Source organism: Oratosquilla oratoria, chromosome 32 (genome assembly GCF_046742065.1).
Source record: "Oratosquilla oratoria isolate Oo_2021 chromosome 32, ASM4674206v1, whole genome shotgun sequence".
Classification (NCBI taxonomy): Eukaryota; Metazoa; Arthropoda; class Malacostraca; order Stomatopoda; family Squillidae; genus Oratosquilla; species Oratosquilla oratoria.
This window is the reverse complement of record NC_134808.1, coordinates 7,509,441-7,524,440: the sequence shown is the minus strand read 5'-3', so window position 1 is coordinate 7,524,440 and position 15,000 is coordinate 7,509,441. Positions and strand designations below refer to the sequence as shown.

General features: G+C 41.5%; 1 protein-coding gene across 1 annotated transcript; it reads left to right on the top strand.

The window, feature by feature from the left end:
* The first annotated feature begins 5,475 nt into the window (after window positions 1–5,475).
* Window positions 5,476–12,960, top strand: LOC143041746 (uncharacterized). The gene is made up of 2 exons (XM_076213768.1): window positions 5,476–5,695; window positions 10,032–12,960. The coding sequence occupies exons 1-2, from the start codon at window positions 5,684–5,686 to the stop codon at window positions 12,843–12,845; spliced, it is 2,826 nt and encodes a 941-aa protein (XP_076069883.1). The 5' UTR covers window positions 5,476–5,683; the 3' UTR covers window positions 12,846–12,960.
* The last annotated feature ends 2,040 nt before the right edge of the window (window positions 12,961–15,000 follow it).

The following is a 15,000-nucleotide window of genomic DNA, read 5'->3' as shown; positions in this document are numbered from 1 at the left end:
AGCGATACTGAAATTATTTCAGCCCTGGCAGGGACTCGAACCCGGACCACCTTAGGGGCAACCGGGAACTCTACCAACTGCGCCACGAGTCGTGTATGTGTGTGTGTGCGTGTCTGCTTATGTGATTCACATGGTCTTTGAAGCACGTGTTGGACTCGTGATCGACAGCTATTTCCCTCCCGGAAGAGAGCTCAGAGCTCGTATGATCGATCTATGGGTAATGCTGTTACCTTACACGCACACATACCCCCAGCTCTCTGCCCACGAGAGTTGGAGTAACGACTCGAAGCGCAGCGATACTGAAATTATTTCAGCCCTGGGCAGGATTCAAACCCGGACCGCCCTAGTGGCAGTCGGGGACTCTACCAACCGCGCCACCGAATGTGTGTGTGTGTGTTTGCATGTGTGTATATGTATGTGCATGTGCGCGTGTCTGTATGTGCGTGTGTCTGTATGTACTATTTCTAAATTTGCTGATGATACAAAACTGTGCGGAATGGCAAATGGTCACTTAAATCAATTAGATATTCAAGAAGATTTAGATAAATTAGGCAATGGTCTGAAAAGTGGCTAATTAAATTTAACCCAAGTAAATGCAAGGTAATGCACATAGGTAAAAATAACAGTAAGTACGATTACAAGTTATTTGGAAATTCGTTAACAAAAGTGAATAGTGAAAAAGATCTCGGCGTAATTATCAGTAACGATCTCAAATCATCCAAGGAGTGTATTTCAGCATCTGAGAAAGCAAATAAGATTCTAGGACTGATTGCGCGATCTTTTGACTTCAAAAGTCCATCACTCATTAACAAGCTATATAAATCGTTCGTTCGTCCACATTTGGAATATGCTGTTTCCGTATGGTCACCGAATCTCATTAAAGACATTGACAGATTGGAAAAAGTACAACGGCGAGCCACAAAACTGATTCCAAATATAGAAAATAAATCGTACGAAAATCGACTAAAACATAATACAGAGGTGACTTGATACAGGTCTTTAAAATTCTAAAGGGAATTGACAAGATCAAAAGTGACAAAATTTTCACACTAAATGAGAATCAGACAAGAAGCAATGGTCTCAAACTGTCCGGAAATAGATTCAATTTGGAAGTGGGTAGAAACAACTTTGCCAACCGTGTAGTTAATGAATGGAATAAACTTCTTGCAGAGGCAGTGCAATGTAGTTCAGTTCGAAGCTTTAAAAACCATTCAGAAAAAACACCTAAGCAAGATGCTGTAATGATTATTATTTATTTTACATTATTTGTTTTTGTTTTGTTATCATTTGTCTGTTTGATTCTCATTTATTATTAGTTATATGTCAATTTATTATTATTTGCTGTTTACCTGTTTGTTTGTTGTTTGACTGTGCCTATGCGTTTATTTATGTTTTTTATTTGATACTTACATTATTATAGTTTTTATTTATTTATTTATTATTATTATTTGGATTTTTTTCGCATCCGACCTAGATATGGAACAAAAGGTCTCCTATTGGCATGCTCCGCCTTTGTAATCCTATGTGTGCATGTGTTTGTATTTGTAGAAAAATAATATGAAATCATATGAAAAGAAAAGAATGTGTTGAAATAGAAAGTGATTAGATTCCCTTCTACGTAGAGGGGACATCACCAGGCGGCTGAGCGTTTATTATTGCGCACATAGGTAAAGGTCAACTTAGTGTATAAAAAGGTGGGCCATGACCGATGGGCGATATATATGCTTTTGTTATAAAGGGTTTTAATGACAAAACATGCCATTTGGTCTATAACGGGTTTGGGTATAAAATAAAAACAGTTAAATTGATAAATAGATAAATAGAGAGATAGATAAATGGATAGATGGGTAAATAAATGGATAGGTACATACATAAAGATATATGTAGATAAATAGATTAATATATTAACAGATAAATAAATAAATAGGTAATTAGACAAATGAATAAATAGATGAATAGATAAATAAGTAATTAGATGAATAGATGAGTAGATGGAAAGGTAAAGAAAGAGGTAATAAATAGATATATTAGTACATAAATAAATTGATAAATTAATATATAAATAGGTAGATAAATAGAGAAATGAATAGATAAACAAATAAATAAATACTTTAACAAACAAAAAGCTAATCAGTGAATAAATAAACAAACAAATGATACATTAATATATAAGGTAAACGAATAAACATACACATAAATAAATGGGCATTTTACTAAATAGATAAGAATATGAATAAACATAAAAATAACCAAATAAGGAAACAATAAAAAACAAACAAATAAAAGAATAAATACAAAGAAGTAATAATAAAAAAAAATATATATATACCAACATGTTGTCTGTGACCACTCCTATGAAGTCTGGTTGGTTCGGCCATGGATCTCCGGTGGGAGCCCCCGACCGTCTGAGTAGCCCGTCTTCCCCGGGCCCACCAGTCCAGTGTTGACAGTCCTCCCGCGCGAGGCGTACGGGACAAGAAACTCCCAGACACTCCCAGTTGGAGAGAGAAAAAAAATTGCCTGGTGATAGTGGCATAGGATCAGTTGTGGTGAGCAATATTCTGATAGTGGGACGGTCCCTAGGAGTTCTGCTTGCTCTATATGCGAAGTATTCTCTTTTAACCGACTGAAACCGCCTTGTTTATCGTAACAAAAACGGTCAAATTGAAAGGTTAGGGTCATTGTAATGTGGTCTCTGATGAAGACGCTAAGAAGCTGAAGCGTTTTTTTTCTGAAGCTGTAAAGGGTAAATAGTTTCAGGGAACGCGACAACTGCACTGAAATGATCATGCCGTTGCGGTGAACGTCGGTGAAGCATGGAAAATGTCTAGCGACAATACTTTTTTTTCACCCACGGATCCAGGGCACCCACAAACGGTCCTCAAGTTTCCCCGCAAAGCTCTAAAAAAAAAAAAAAAAAAAAAAAAAAAAAAAAAAAAAAAAAAAAAAAAAAAAAAAAAAAAAAAAAAAAAAAAAAAAAAAAAAAAAAAAAAAAAGTTGTGGTCCATGTCGTGTGAGTGTAGTAGTTGTTTCTACGTTCCCGTGAAAAAAATGAATGGTGGAAAAATTTTAAGAATTGATAGAGGAAATTGACAAATAGACAAATAGAAAGATAGACAGATGCAGACAGACAGACAGACAGACAGACAACCAGATGCAGACAGACAGAAAGGCAGACAGACATACAGACAGATAGACAGACAGACAGATACACGCAGACAGACAGACAGACAGATAAACGCAGACAGACATATAGACAGACATACACGCAGACAGACATATAGACAGGCATACACGCAGACAGACATATAGACAGGCATACACGCAGACAGACAGGCAAACAAACAAACATGCAAACAAACAGACAGATAGACAAACAAACAAACAAACAGACAGGCAAACAGACAGATACAGACAGGCAAACAGACAGATACAGACAGACAGAAAGGCAATCAAACAGAGAGAGAGAGAGAGAGAGAGAGAGAGAGAGAGAGAGAGAGAGAGAGAGAGAGAGAGAGAGAGAGAGAGAGAGAGAGAGAGAGAGAGAGAGAGAGAGAGAGAGAGAGAGAGAGAGAGAGAGAGAGAGAGAGAGAGAGAGAGAGAGAGAGAGAGAGAGAGAGAGAGAGAGAGAGAGAGAGAGAGAGAAAGAGAGAAGAGAGAGATATAGATAGAGAGAGATATAGATATAGATAGAGAGAAGAGAGAATAAGAGGATAAGAATATAGTATAGAGTATTAGATCCTAAGAATACCATGTTCAGTACAATATTTTTTCCGTCTTATAAGCTTCTCAAGAGCAAACTGTCAACTGACTGAAATCGTCTGGCACTAGTCGGGACAAGCACAAAAGACGGGGAGAATCACGAACGAGTTCTTAATTGAGACTGGGATTAGCTCACAGGCAACCAGGAAGTGAGTTATCACAATTATGTTGATATACAAACGAGTTTAAGTTCATTGAGGTGTGCTAACACGACCTGACGTCATCTTAGATGGCACACCGGACGACTTTATTCAGATGGAAGAAACCTCTGCCTTCAAAAGGGGTTACAACTTAAACCTTCCGGTGAGCGTCAGGCGATTTTCTTCAGCGGGAAGAGTTCTCCACTCCTTATAAGGTCAAAAACTATACCAACACTTTGGGGCAAGTTGTCGCATTTGGGAATTTTATTCTGATTTGCGTCAGAGGATTTTATTCATTAGTGAGCAAGTTTTATTTAAAGAAGGTCTTGTAATACGTTTACACATCCGGCAGGAGTCTGGAGAAACAATAAGAATGCATTGCTTATTTTTTCTCTTAAAGAACTAAATCATGTCATGCAATGAGGTCGTGTCGAGAGGTAATACAAGTTTTCGAGAAGTAAAAGAAAGGCTTAAAAAAGAAAAGAAAAGAAAAAGAGTCACTTTGTTTGCCAAGAAATCTCGTTTGTCGAGAACTGCCTAATCTTTGGTGTACAGGAACTATGTTATCGTTCACCAAATGACCGAGCAGACATTCCTGCGGCTGTGAAGGTCTTGCTGCCAAGTGGCGATCCCAAGGTTTTTGCCCTATCGGGGTAGGTACAAGGGACAATCCTTTCATTACCTGCTTTTACGCAGGGAGTGTTGCTATCCACGCATGATTGTTGTTGTAGTGATGGTAGGGGGTTGTAGGTGGGGTTTGGGGTAGGGGTTATAGTAGGGGGGTTAGGATGTGTGTCTCCCAACATCCGCTCCCTCTCTCAGAGTGTTGTACTAATACAAATCCACTCTCTCACAATTGGAGTAAAATTTCATGTCTGTCAGTATGGCTGACCATATAGCCATTGAAATTGTGACCAAAACTATAATCATCCAGATTTAAGACTAAACTAACGTTTAACTATGATCTACGGAAGATAAACTAGATATTCAGAGTCTGGCTCGTTACTGTTAATTCATCCTGTTCAATTCTAATGAAAGGTATTTGGTCTCCTAATAAGAGGATTTCTGTTCGACGAACAACGTTTCCAAGTGAACGAGCCAAGCCACGATTTATTCTTGTTGGAGGACAGGGAGTTGGGGTGGAGGAAAAAACTGTGAATAGTGAAATTATCATAATGAAAATATCATAAATATATATATATATATATATTTTCTGATGCTGAAGAAGGTACACCTGCCATTGAGGGGGATCAATTTTAAGAAACAATTTTCGAAAAAAAAAAACTTGGGATGAGAATTGTTTTGGTAATTCAGTCTATCTGGCAAACCCTGAGCGTGCGAGTATCAAGCACCAAACATTCTTGCTCTTACACCATTGATATTCATTTCCTGATCATTTTTTCCTTTTACGTGGGTGTGTCTGAGTACAAGCAAGCAAGCAAGCACGCGCATCAACGGTCTTCTGAAACCTGAAGCAAGTTCTGAATTCTTTACAGACTCAACGTTTATATATAAAAAAATAGCCTTCATGTCCCACCCGTGAGCATAACCACGCGGACCAACAAGACAACACTCAACAAATGTGCTTGTGGGAAAAAAAAAGAGAGATAAAAGAGAAGCACGATTAAGCTCTCTGGTTAAGAGGACATCCTCGCCAAGGACGCTTGTGGCTATATAAGAGCGTGAGAGAACAGAGACTTGTTACATTTTCCTGTTTATCTTGGTGGCTCGAATTCAACTGCTGCTGCAGATCAGGCGGGCGGCAGTCCGTCCATCATCACATGAAGCTCCTGGTTAGTGGTCTCAAGCCTATTTTCCTTCTTCTTTATCTTTTTCGTTTCCTTCTTTTTTCCTCTAAAACTTCTCTTCTTTTTTTTTCCTCTTCATCTTTTTATTTTTATTTTTCTCTATCTTCCAATAACTTTGTTTTCTCTCTCTCTCTCTCTCTCTCTCTCTCTCTCTCTCTCTCTCTCTCTCTCTCTCTCTCTCTCTCTCTCTCTCTCTCTCTCTCTCTCTCTCTTCCTTCTCTCTTCTCCTCTCTCTCTCTCTCTCTCTCTCTCTCTCTCTCTCTCTCTCTCTCTCTCTCTCTCTCTCTCTCTCTCTCTCTCTCTCTCTCTCTCTCTCTCTCTCTCTCTCTCTCTCTCTCTCTCTCTCTCTCTCTCTCTCTCTCTCTCTCTCTCTCTCTCTCTCTCTCTCTCTCTCTCTTTTCCTCTCTCTCTCTCTCTCTCTCTCTCTCTCTCTCTCTCTCTCTCTCTCTCTCTCTCTCCTCTCTCTCTCTCTATATATATCTCTCCACACTCTCTCTCTCTCTCTCTCTTCTTTCTCTCTCTCTCCCTCTCTTTTCTCTCTCTCTCTCTCTCTCTCTCTCTCTCTCTCTCCTCTCTCTCTCTCTCTCTCTCTCTCTCTCTCTCTCTCTCTCTCTCTCTATATATATATATATATATATATATATATATATATCACTTCTATCTCTCTCTCTCTCTCTTTCTTACTTTCTCCCTTTCTCTCTCTTTTTTATCTCTTTCTCTTTCTCTCTCTCTCTCTCTCTCTCTCTCTCTCTCTCTCTCTCTCTCTCTCTCTCTATATATATATATATATATATATATATATGTATATATACTCTCTGCCTCTCTCTCTCTCTCTCTCCCTCTTCCCTTCCCCCCTCCCCCCCTCTCTCTCTCTCTCTCTCTCTCTCTCTCTCTCTCTCTCTCTCTCTCTCTCTCTCTCTCTCTCTCTCTCTCTCTCTCTCTCTCTCTCTCTCTCCCTCCATGCTTCACGTCTATCACTATTAATCTTTTCATATCCCGTTACTTGACGTTCTTTGTCTGTTATTTTACGTGACTCTCTCTGTGATTATGAATTTGTGTATATTAATGTCTTGACCCGTGTCCTTGTTTCCCTTTCCCTTTGTCTGTCTGTGTCTGTCTTTTTATCTCTGTCTGTACCTATTTCTATATTGATTTACCTCTCGCATTATTTTCAACCATGTTTATGATACACCCTTGCTGAATTAAAGGGAAGTAATTATAGAGCATCCACATGAACGTGGATTCAAAGTGCCCCAGAAACAGCGCATCTTCCTTCTTCTCTCCTTCTCCCACCTCTCTCCCTCCCTACCCCTCCTCCTTCATCTCTCGTTCTCTCTCCCTCTCTCTCTCCTCCCTAGCACAATTGTACACATACACAAAATAATCATTACATTAATGTCACCAATAAGAACAAAATAAAATGCATTAACAATGATATCGACAATGAAAGAATATTAGCAATTTTCATAAAAATAACAAAATGAAACAATAACAATAATAACAACAAGAATGTTAGTACAATGATGATGACAATAATGATAACAATGATGAAGACAATGACGATGACGATGACAATGTCGATGATGATGATTATGGTGATACTGATGACGATGATGATTATGATGATGACGACGACGTTGACAGTGACTTTGGCAATGACGTAGTCGTCGTCGACGACGACGACGGCGACAACGGTAACGACAACGACGACAACAACCACGACAGCGACGACAACGACGACAATGACGACAGCGACGACAACGAGGACAACAACGACAACGACAACAATGACGACAGCGACTGCAACGACGACAACGACGACAACAACGACAACGACGACGACAGCGACGACAACGACGACAACGACGACAACGACGACTACGACGACGACGACGACAACGACGACTACGACGACGACGACAATAACGACGACAACGACGACAACGACGACAACAACGACGACAACGACGACAACGACGACAACAACGACGACGACGACAACGACGACGACAACGATGACGACGACGATGACGATGATGATGACGATGACAATGACAACGACAATGGCAATGACAATGGAAACGACAACGACGTTGACAATGACGATGACGACCACGATGCTGTAACCATAACCATAACCATAACCATAACCATAACCATAACCATAACCATAACCATAACCATAACCATAACCATAATCATAACCATAACCACAGCCATAGCCACAACCACAACCACAACCACAACCACAACCACAACCACAACCACAACCACAACCACAACCACAACCACAACCATAACCATAACCATAACCATAACCATAACCATAACCATAACCATAACCATAACCATAACTATAACCAGAACCGTAACCGTAACCGTAACCGTAACCGTAACCATAACCATAACCATAACCATAACCATAACCACAACCACAACCACAACCACAACCACAACCACAACCACAACCACAACCACAACCACAACCACAACCACAACCACAACCACAACCACAACCACAACCACAACCACAACCACAACCATAGCCATAACCATAACCATAACCGTAACCGTAACCGTAACCGCAACCGTAACCGTAACCGTAACCGTAACCGTAACCGTAACCGTAACCGTAACCATAACCATAACCATAACCATAACCATAACCGTAACCATAACCATAACCATTACCATAACCATAACCATAACCATAACCATAACCATAACCATAACCATAACCATAACCATAACCATAACCATAACCATAACCATAACCGTAACAACCACAACCACAGCCACAACCACAACCACAACCACAACCACAACCACAACCACAACCACAACCACAACCACAACCACAACCACAACCACAACCACAACCACAACCGTTACCATAACCATAACCATAACCATAACCATAACCATAACCATAACCATAACCATAACCATAACCATAACCATAACCATAACCATAACCATAACCACAACCACATACCACAACCATAACCATAGCCATAACCATAACCATAACCATAACCATAACCATAACCATAACCATAACCATAACCATAACCATAACCATAACCATAACCATAACCATAACCATAACCATAACCGTAATAACCACAACCACAACCACAACCACAATCACAACCATAACTACAACCACAAATACAACCACAACCCCACAACCACAGCCACAACCACATACCACAACCACAACCACAACCATAACCATAACCATAACCATAACCATAACCATAACCATAACCATAACCATAACCATAACCATAACCATAACCATAACCATAACCATAACCATAACCTTCACCATAACCATATCCGTAACAACCACAACCACAACCACAATCACAACCACAACCACAGCCACAGCCACAACCACAACCACAACCACAACCACAACCACAACCACAACCACAACCACAACCACAACCACAACCACAACCACAACCACAACCACAACCACAACCACAACCACAACCACAACCACAACCACAACCACAATCACAACCACAACCACAGCCACAGCCACAACCATATCCACAATCACAACCACAACCACAACCACAACCACAGCCACAATCACAACTACAACCACAACCACAACCACAACCACAGTCACAGCCACAACCACAACCACAACCACAACCACAACCACAACCACAACCACAGCCACAGCCAAAGCCACAACCAGAACCAGAAGCACAACAACAACAACAACCACAACCACAACCACAACCACAACCACAACCACAACCACAACCACAACCACAACCACAACCACAACCACAACCACAACCACAACCACAACCATAACCACAACCATAACCACAACCACAACCACATCCACAATCACAACTACAACCACAGCGACAACCACAACCACAACCACAACTACAACCACAACCACAGCCACAAACCACAACCACAGTCACAACCACAACCACAACCACAACCACAACCACAACCACAACCACAACCACAACCACAACCACAACCACAACCACAGCCACAACCACAACCACAACCACAACCACAACCACAACCACAACCACAACCACAACCAGAACCACAACCATAACCATAACCACAACCACAACCACAACCACAACTACAACCACAACCACAACCACAACCACAACCACAACCACAACCACAACCACAACCACAACCACAACCACAGCCGCAACCACAACCACGGCCACAACCACAACCACAACTACAACCACAACCGCCATTATCACCACAACAAAATTAATGAAAAGTATCCTAATCACTAATGCATTCATTTCCTCCTCAGCTCGCCCTCGCCCTCTGCTTGGTGGGCGTGGCCCTGGCCCGCCCGCTAGCCTACTTCATCTATGAGGAGGATCCCGTAGGTCCCAAGTGGGACCAGACACCGGTGCAGGAGTACAGCTGGACGTCCTTGGACGGGGACAAGTACGTGGTCAAGTATGTGGAGGACCAGCTGGGTTCTTACCAGATCGTCGACTACTACTTAGTGCCACGGACCCATGTGGTTCTCAACACTGGAGTCTTCGCCACTGATCCAAGAGATCTTAAGATCTCCAAGGGTGACCTTAAAACTGATGCCGAGGGTCATTACACCAAAGTGGATGATCCAAAAGGTCCTGTATACGACCTTCATGTTGAAGGAAGGGACGGGAAGGTCGTCAGTGAAGGTCCAGTGGCCAGCGATGTTGACCTTTATTTGATTGGTGGGGTCGAAGGTCCGCAAAGGCACGTCTCTGGATTTGATGCGAAAGAAAGGTCCGTTTTGGTTCAAAATGGAGTTCCACAAGCACGAAGTATTGAGTCTTATAGAGGAGCAAAAGGCCAGTTAATCGAAACTAAAGATGCACAGGTTCATGATGCTGGCCTTAATGCAAAAGAAGGTGTGCTGAATGAAACTAAAGATACACACGTTCCTGGGGCTGACATTTACGTGGTAGGAGACTACACACTTACTGATGTTAAATATGTACAAACTCCTCATGGTGACTCTTATGCAAAAGGGGATTATGTGCTCACTGAAACTAAAGGTCCACAAGGTCCCGAAGCGGACCTTTACGTGAGAGATGAGTACGCGCTGACTGAAGCTCAAGCTCCACAGGCCACAGGAAGAGAATATCCGTTGAATGAATCTAAGTCTTCAAAAGGTCGCGTAAATGGCATTTATGGAAGAAAGTTTGCGACAACCAAACATGAAGTTCCAAATATTCGAGATGGTAACCTTTATGGGGAGGGAGACTATGCGATGACCAATCAGAAAGCTCAGCCGAACCAAGGAACTATCTTTTATAAGGATGGAAAATATGTAATGGGCGAAGAGGAAGCTCCTCTTGACCTTTATGAGGAGGTTAGCTATGCTATCATAAACAATGAAGCTCCACGGATGCAAGACACCGATCTTTACGGAGAAGGAGAGTACGTGGTAACAAAAAACAGACCTCCGAAGGGAGACGCCTCTGACCTTTATGAGAAAGATAGTTACGTAATGGTCAATGAGAAAGCTCCACAGGTCCAGGGTGTTGACCTTTATGGAAAAGAGTATGTAATGATTGGAACTACAGTTCCCCAAGAAGGTACTTTTGATCTTGTCAAAGAAGGAGAGTATAGGATTGGAGATAAGGAGGTTCTGCTGGATAGGAGTGTTGATCTTTATCGAGAAAAAGACCTTTACAGAGGAGAGTTCGGGTTGGCAAGATCTGAAGCTTCATGGAAACCAGGGCATGACCTTTACGAAGAGTTCATGTCGGGAACTGACGCCGAAGCTCCTTATGTCCAACCTGGTGACCTTGACGTGAGAAAAAGCGAGCTGATCGAGAGTGAAGCTACTGAAGTTATCAGGAAAGTGAAAAAGGAAGGAGAAGTTGAATATGACCTTAATGGAGAGGACGGAGGAGGTGAAGAAGAAGAAGAAGAAGAAGAAGTAGAAGAAGAAGAAGAAGAAGAAGAAGAAGAAGAAGAAGGCGAAGAAGAGGGCGAAGAAGAAGGAGAGGGTGAAGAGGGCGAAGAAGGAGAAGGTGAAGAAGAAGGTGAAGAAGACGAAGAAGAAGGTGAAAAAGGAGGACATGAAGAAGAAAGCAAAGAAGATGAAGAAAATGACTCTAGTAGTTCAGAGGAAGATAGCAAAGAAGAGGAAGATAGCAAAGAAGAGGAAGAGGAAGAGGAAGAGGAAGAAGAAGAGGAAGAGGGAGAGAACGGGGGAGATGGAGAGGGAGAGGGAGATGAGGGTAACTTAGAAGGTGAAGAGGAAGAGGAAGAAGAGATAGAAGAGGAAGTAGAAAAAGAGATAGAAGAGGAAGAAGAAGAGTCTCAGGACAACCTTGTAGAGGGAGATGATGATGATGATGATGATGATGAGGAGGAGGAGGAGGAGGAGGAGGAGGCTAAAGGGGACTTTGGTGTGGAAAAAGAGGAAGGAGAAGAGTCCGAAGATGGTTATAGTGAAGGAGGGGAATGCGAAGAAGCTACGGACGGTCTTCAAGTTGATCTAGGTGGAGACGGAGGACAGGAAGAGGAGGAAGGGGAGGAGGCTGGAAACGCCCTTAACGGGAAAGGTGAAGTTAAAGAAAACTTAGATGAGCTTCCCGGAGAAATCCAGAATGAAGAAGTTGAGGCTGACTTTCCTGAAGGTGAGGTGGTCGAGGATCACCTTGGGGCTGTTGAAGAATCTAAGGATGACCTTGAGAAAGGAGGAGAGGAAGAGGAGTTTAAGGATGGCCTTGAAGGAGGAGAACAGGAGGACGGAGGTGAAGGAGAGGAAAAAATAAATGGAGGGGGAACCGAAGAGGTGGGAGGTGAAGGGGAAGAGGAGCAGGAGGGTGAAGAAGAAGAAGACGAAGAAGAAGGGGTTCAGGGAGAAGAGGAGGAGGGAGGTGAAGGGGGAGAAGAGAAGGAAGGGGGTGAAGGAGGAAACGAAGAAGAGGCAAATGAGGGAGAAGAGGAGGACGGAGGTGAAGAAGAGGAAGAAGACGAGGAGGAAAATGAATCAGAAGAGGAGTTAGATTCAGACGAAGAAAGTGAAGAAGACGAGGAGAAGGAGGAAGAAGAAGAGGGAGAAGAGGAAGAGGAGGGTGAAGAAGGTGAAGAAGAAGAGGAACAAGGATAGAAGGAGGGTGAAGGAGGTGAGGGAGAGGAAGACGGGAAGGAGAAAGAACAGGAGGGAGAGCAAGAGGAAACAGCAATAGGGGCAGGGAGAGGAGTTGGAGGTGGAGAGGGTGGAGGGAGGGAGGGAGGGAGGGAGGGAGGGAGGACGTGTTCTCTGCAGGAGTACAAATGATAGTATTTTTTTTCAATGTTGTCATGCCAGTTGCCGCCACATATCATGTACAGTGACAAAAAGAAATCCTACCACAACCTCTGAATCCAGTTATGCAAATTTGATTTGTAAATGTTGCATTGATTTAATTAGATTTATAAAAGTACTTTTTGCTGTAAAGCTATTAATATGTGGATTTTTGTATCAAATATTTAAAAGTGATTGTTGTGTTTGCATATCTAAATTCAAAAGAGGCAATAGTAATCTTCCTGTTGATTGTACATTAGACTGTGTCTATGTAAATGTACATCTGACATGTATTTCTATTTATGTACATGAACTTTACAGTGTCCCTTTTGGATTTCACTGTACAAACAAATCTTTCGTAGTGAAACATTCAACACGTTTTTATATACACCAGATACATTTGATTAGATTACTTCAAGTAACTAAAATTATATTATTTGTTATCCATTGATCACAACTGCTTAATGAAATCCAACAGGGCAATTTTCTTTCTCACTGTACATCTGATAATTATCACTCCCAAGATTATGTTAATCGATTTTAGATAGTATATAAAAAGTGACCTTAAACCAGCGTTTTTGTTTCGTTTAGCAAAATTATAAAGACAAATCCTCTGCCGCCTAGCTGCAATAGAATCATCTGCATACATGAGTGTGCAACTGTGCGTGTATGCAAGTACACATGCACTGCGTATATGCTTCACAGACAAGCTAGCTTGCACTAACATTATCTCATACCTCCACTAGAGATACCTTGTACCTTAACTAAAATTGTCCCCGTAGGAGAGTACTTATGGAGCTAATCATTTTGAGGCTTTAGTGACGCCTCTACGGACCAGAGTGACACAGTATTCTTTCAATGAAGACCTTTTTCACGAAAAGAAGAATGCTGATAACTGTTAACTTCTACTATCCCTCCGTTGTGTTTTCCTCCTTACTTCTCCTTTACCACCTCTATGACTCCTCTGAGAGGTGTGATATTGTCCCAAAGGACAGAAGTGTTGGTTTTCAAGGAAGAAATAGAAATCCTGTATCGTCACAAAGTTTACCCTGTATCTTCATTAAAATTGAGACATTGTGCAAAATAAGAAAACAATATACTTCAGAACTGACCTTACTTCTCAAGCTAAGGTTAAGTGGTTTTGTTGTCCTCAGTGAACATATATTAAGTGAACCCTACACTGTCACTAACACATTAAGACCACTCTTCAGTACTACAAGGTGTCCCAGAAAACGCACTCACTCGTCGTAACGTTTCGTAACGTTGTCGAATCCGTTGGTCCACTTTCTCATCAACTGTGCCTGGAAAATGATGCTCATCAGTTTGAATATTTGCGAATACGTAGGGTGAAAAGAACGAGTACATGTTTTTGGGACATCTTGTATTATAGATACACTATAATGACTCGATACTATTATGTACAACTTAGTACTATTATGTCGTATGCTTTCCTGAATATGAAATAGTGCACAATGTTGGTCATGCAGGAGTCGCTTTACCTCTTGTAACGGTCACCTTTACCTATATAATTCTGGCTAGGCGATTTCATTCAGCTGATGATGGGGACGGACTCAAGGCTGAATCAGGTCCAATTCAATCGAGACCACGTTATCACCCCAGCCTATACCCACATTCAGCTGAATAAAATCACCTGTTGTTGGCCAGAGTAAACTATATGAGGAGGAAGGTCACTTGGGAATCAGCGTGACCAAGGGGTTAATCTCTATTGTGAAATGGAAGTCCCAAACTAAGCAATTGTTGAGGTGCTACAACTAGATAGAGCAATCTAGAAGGTAGAGTAGATTAGATCCTCCTCACCGTTCCATTCCCAGAGAGTGGGAAGTGAGAAACCTTTGGCATGGCAAAACCCTGACAGTTGCGTTAAGTCGTTTTATATATATATATATATATATATATATATATATATATATATATATATATATACACATATACATATATATACATATATATACACACA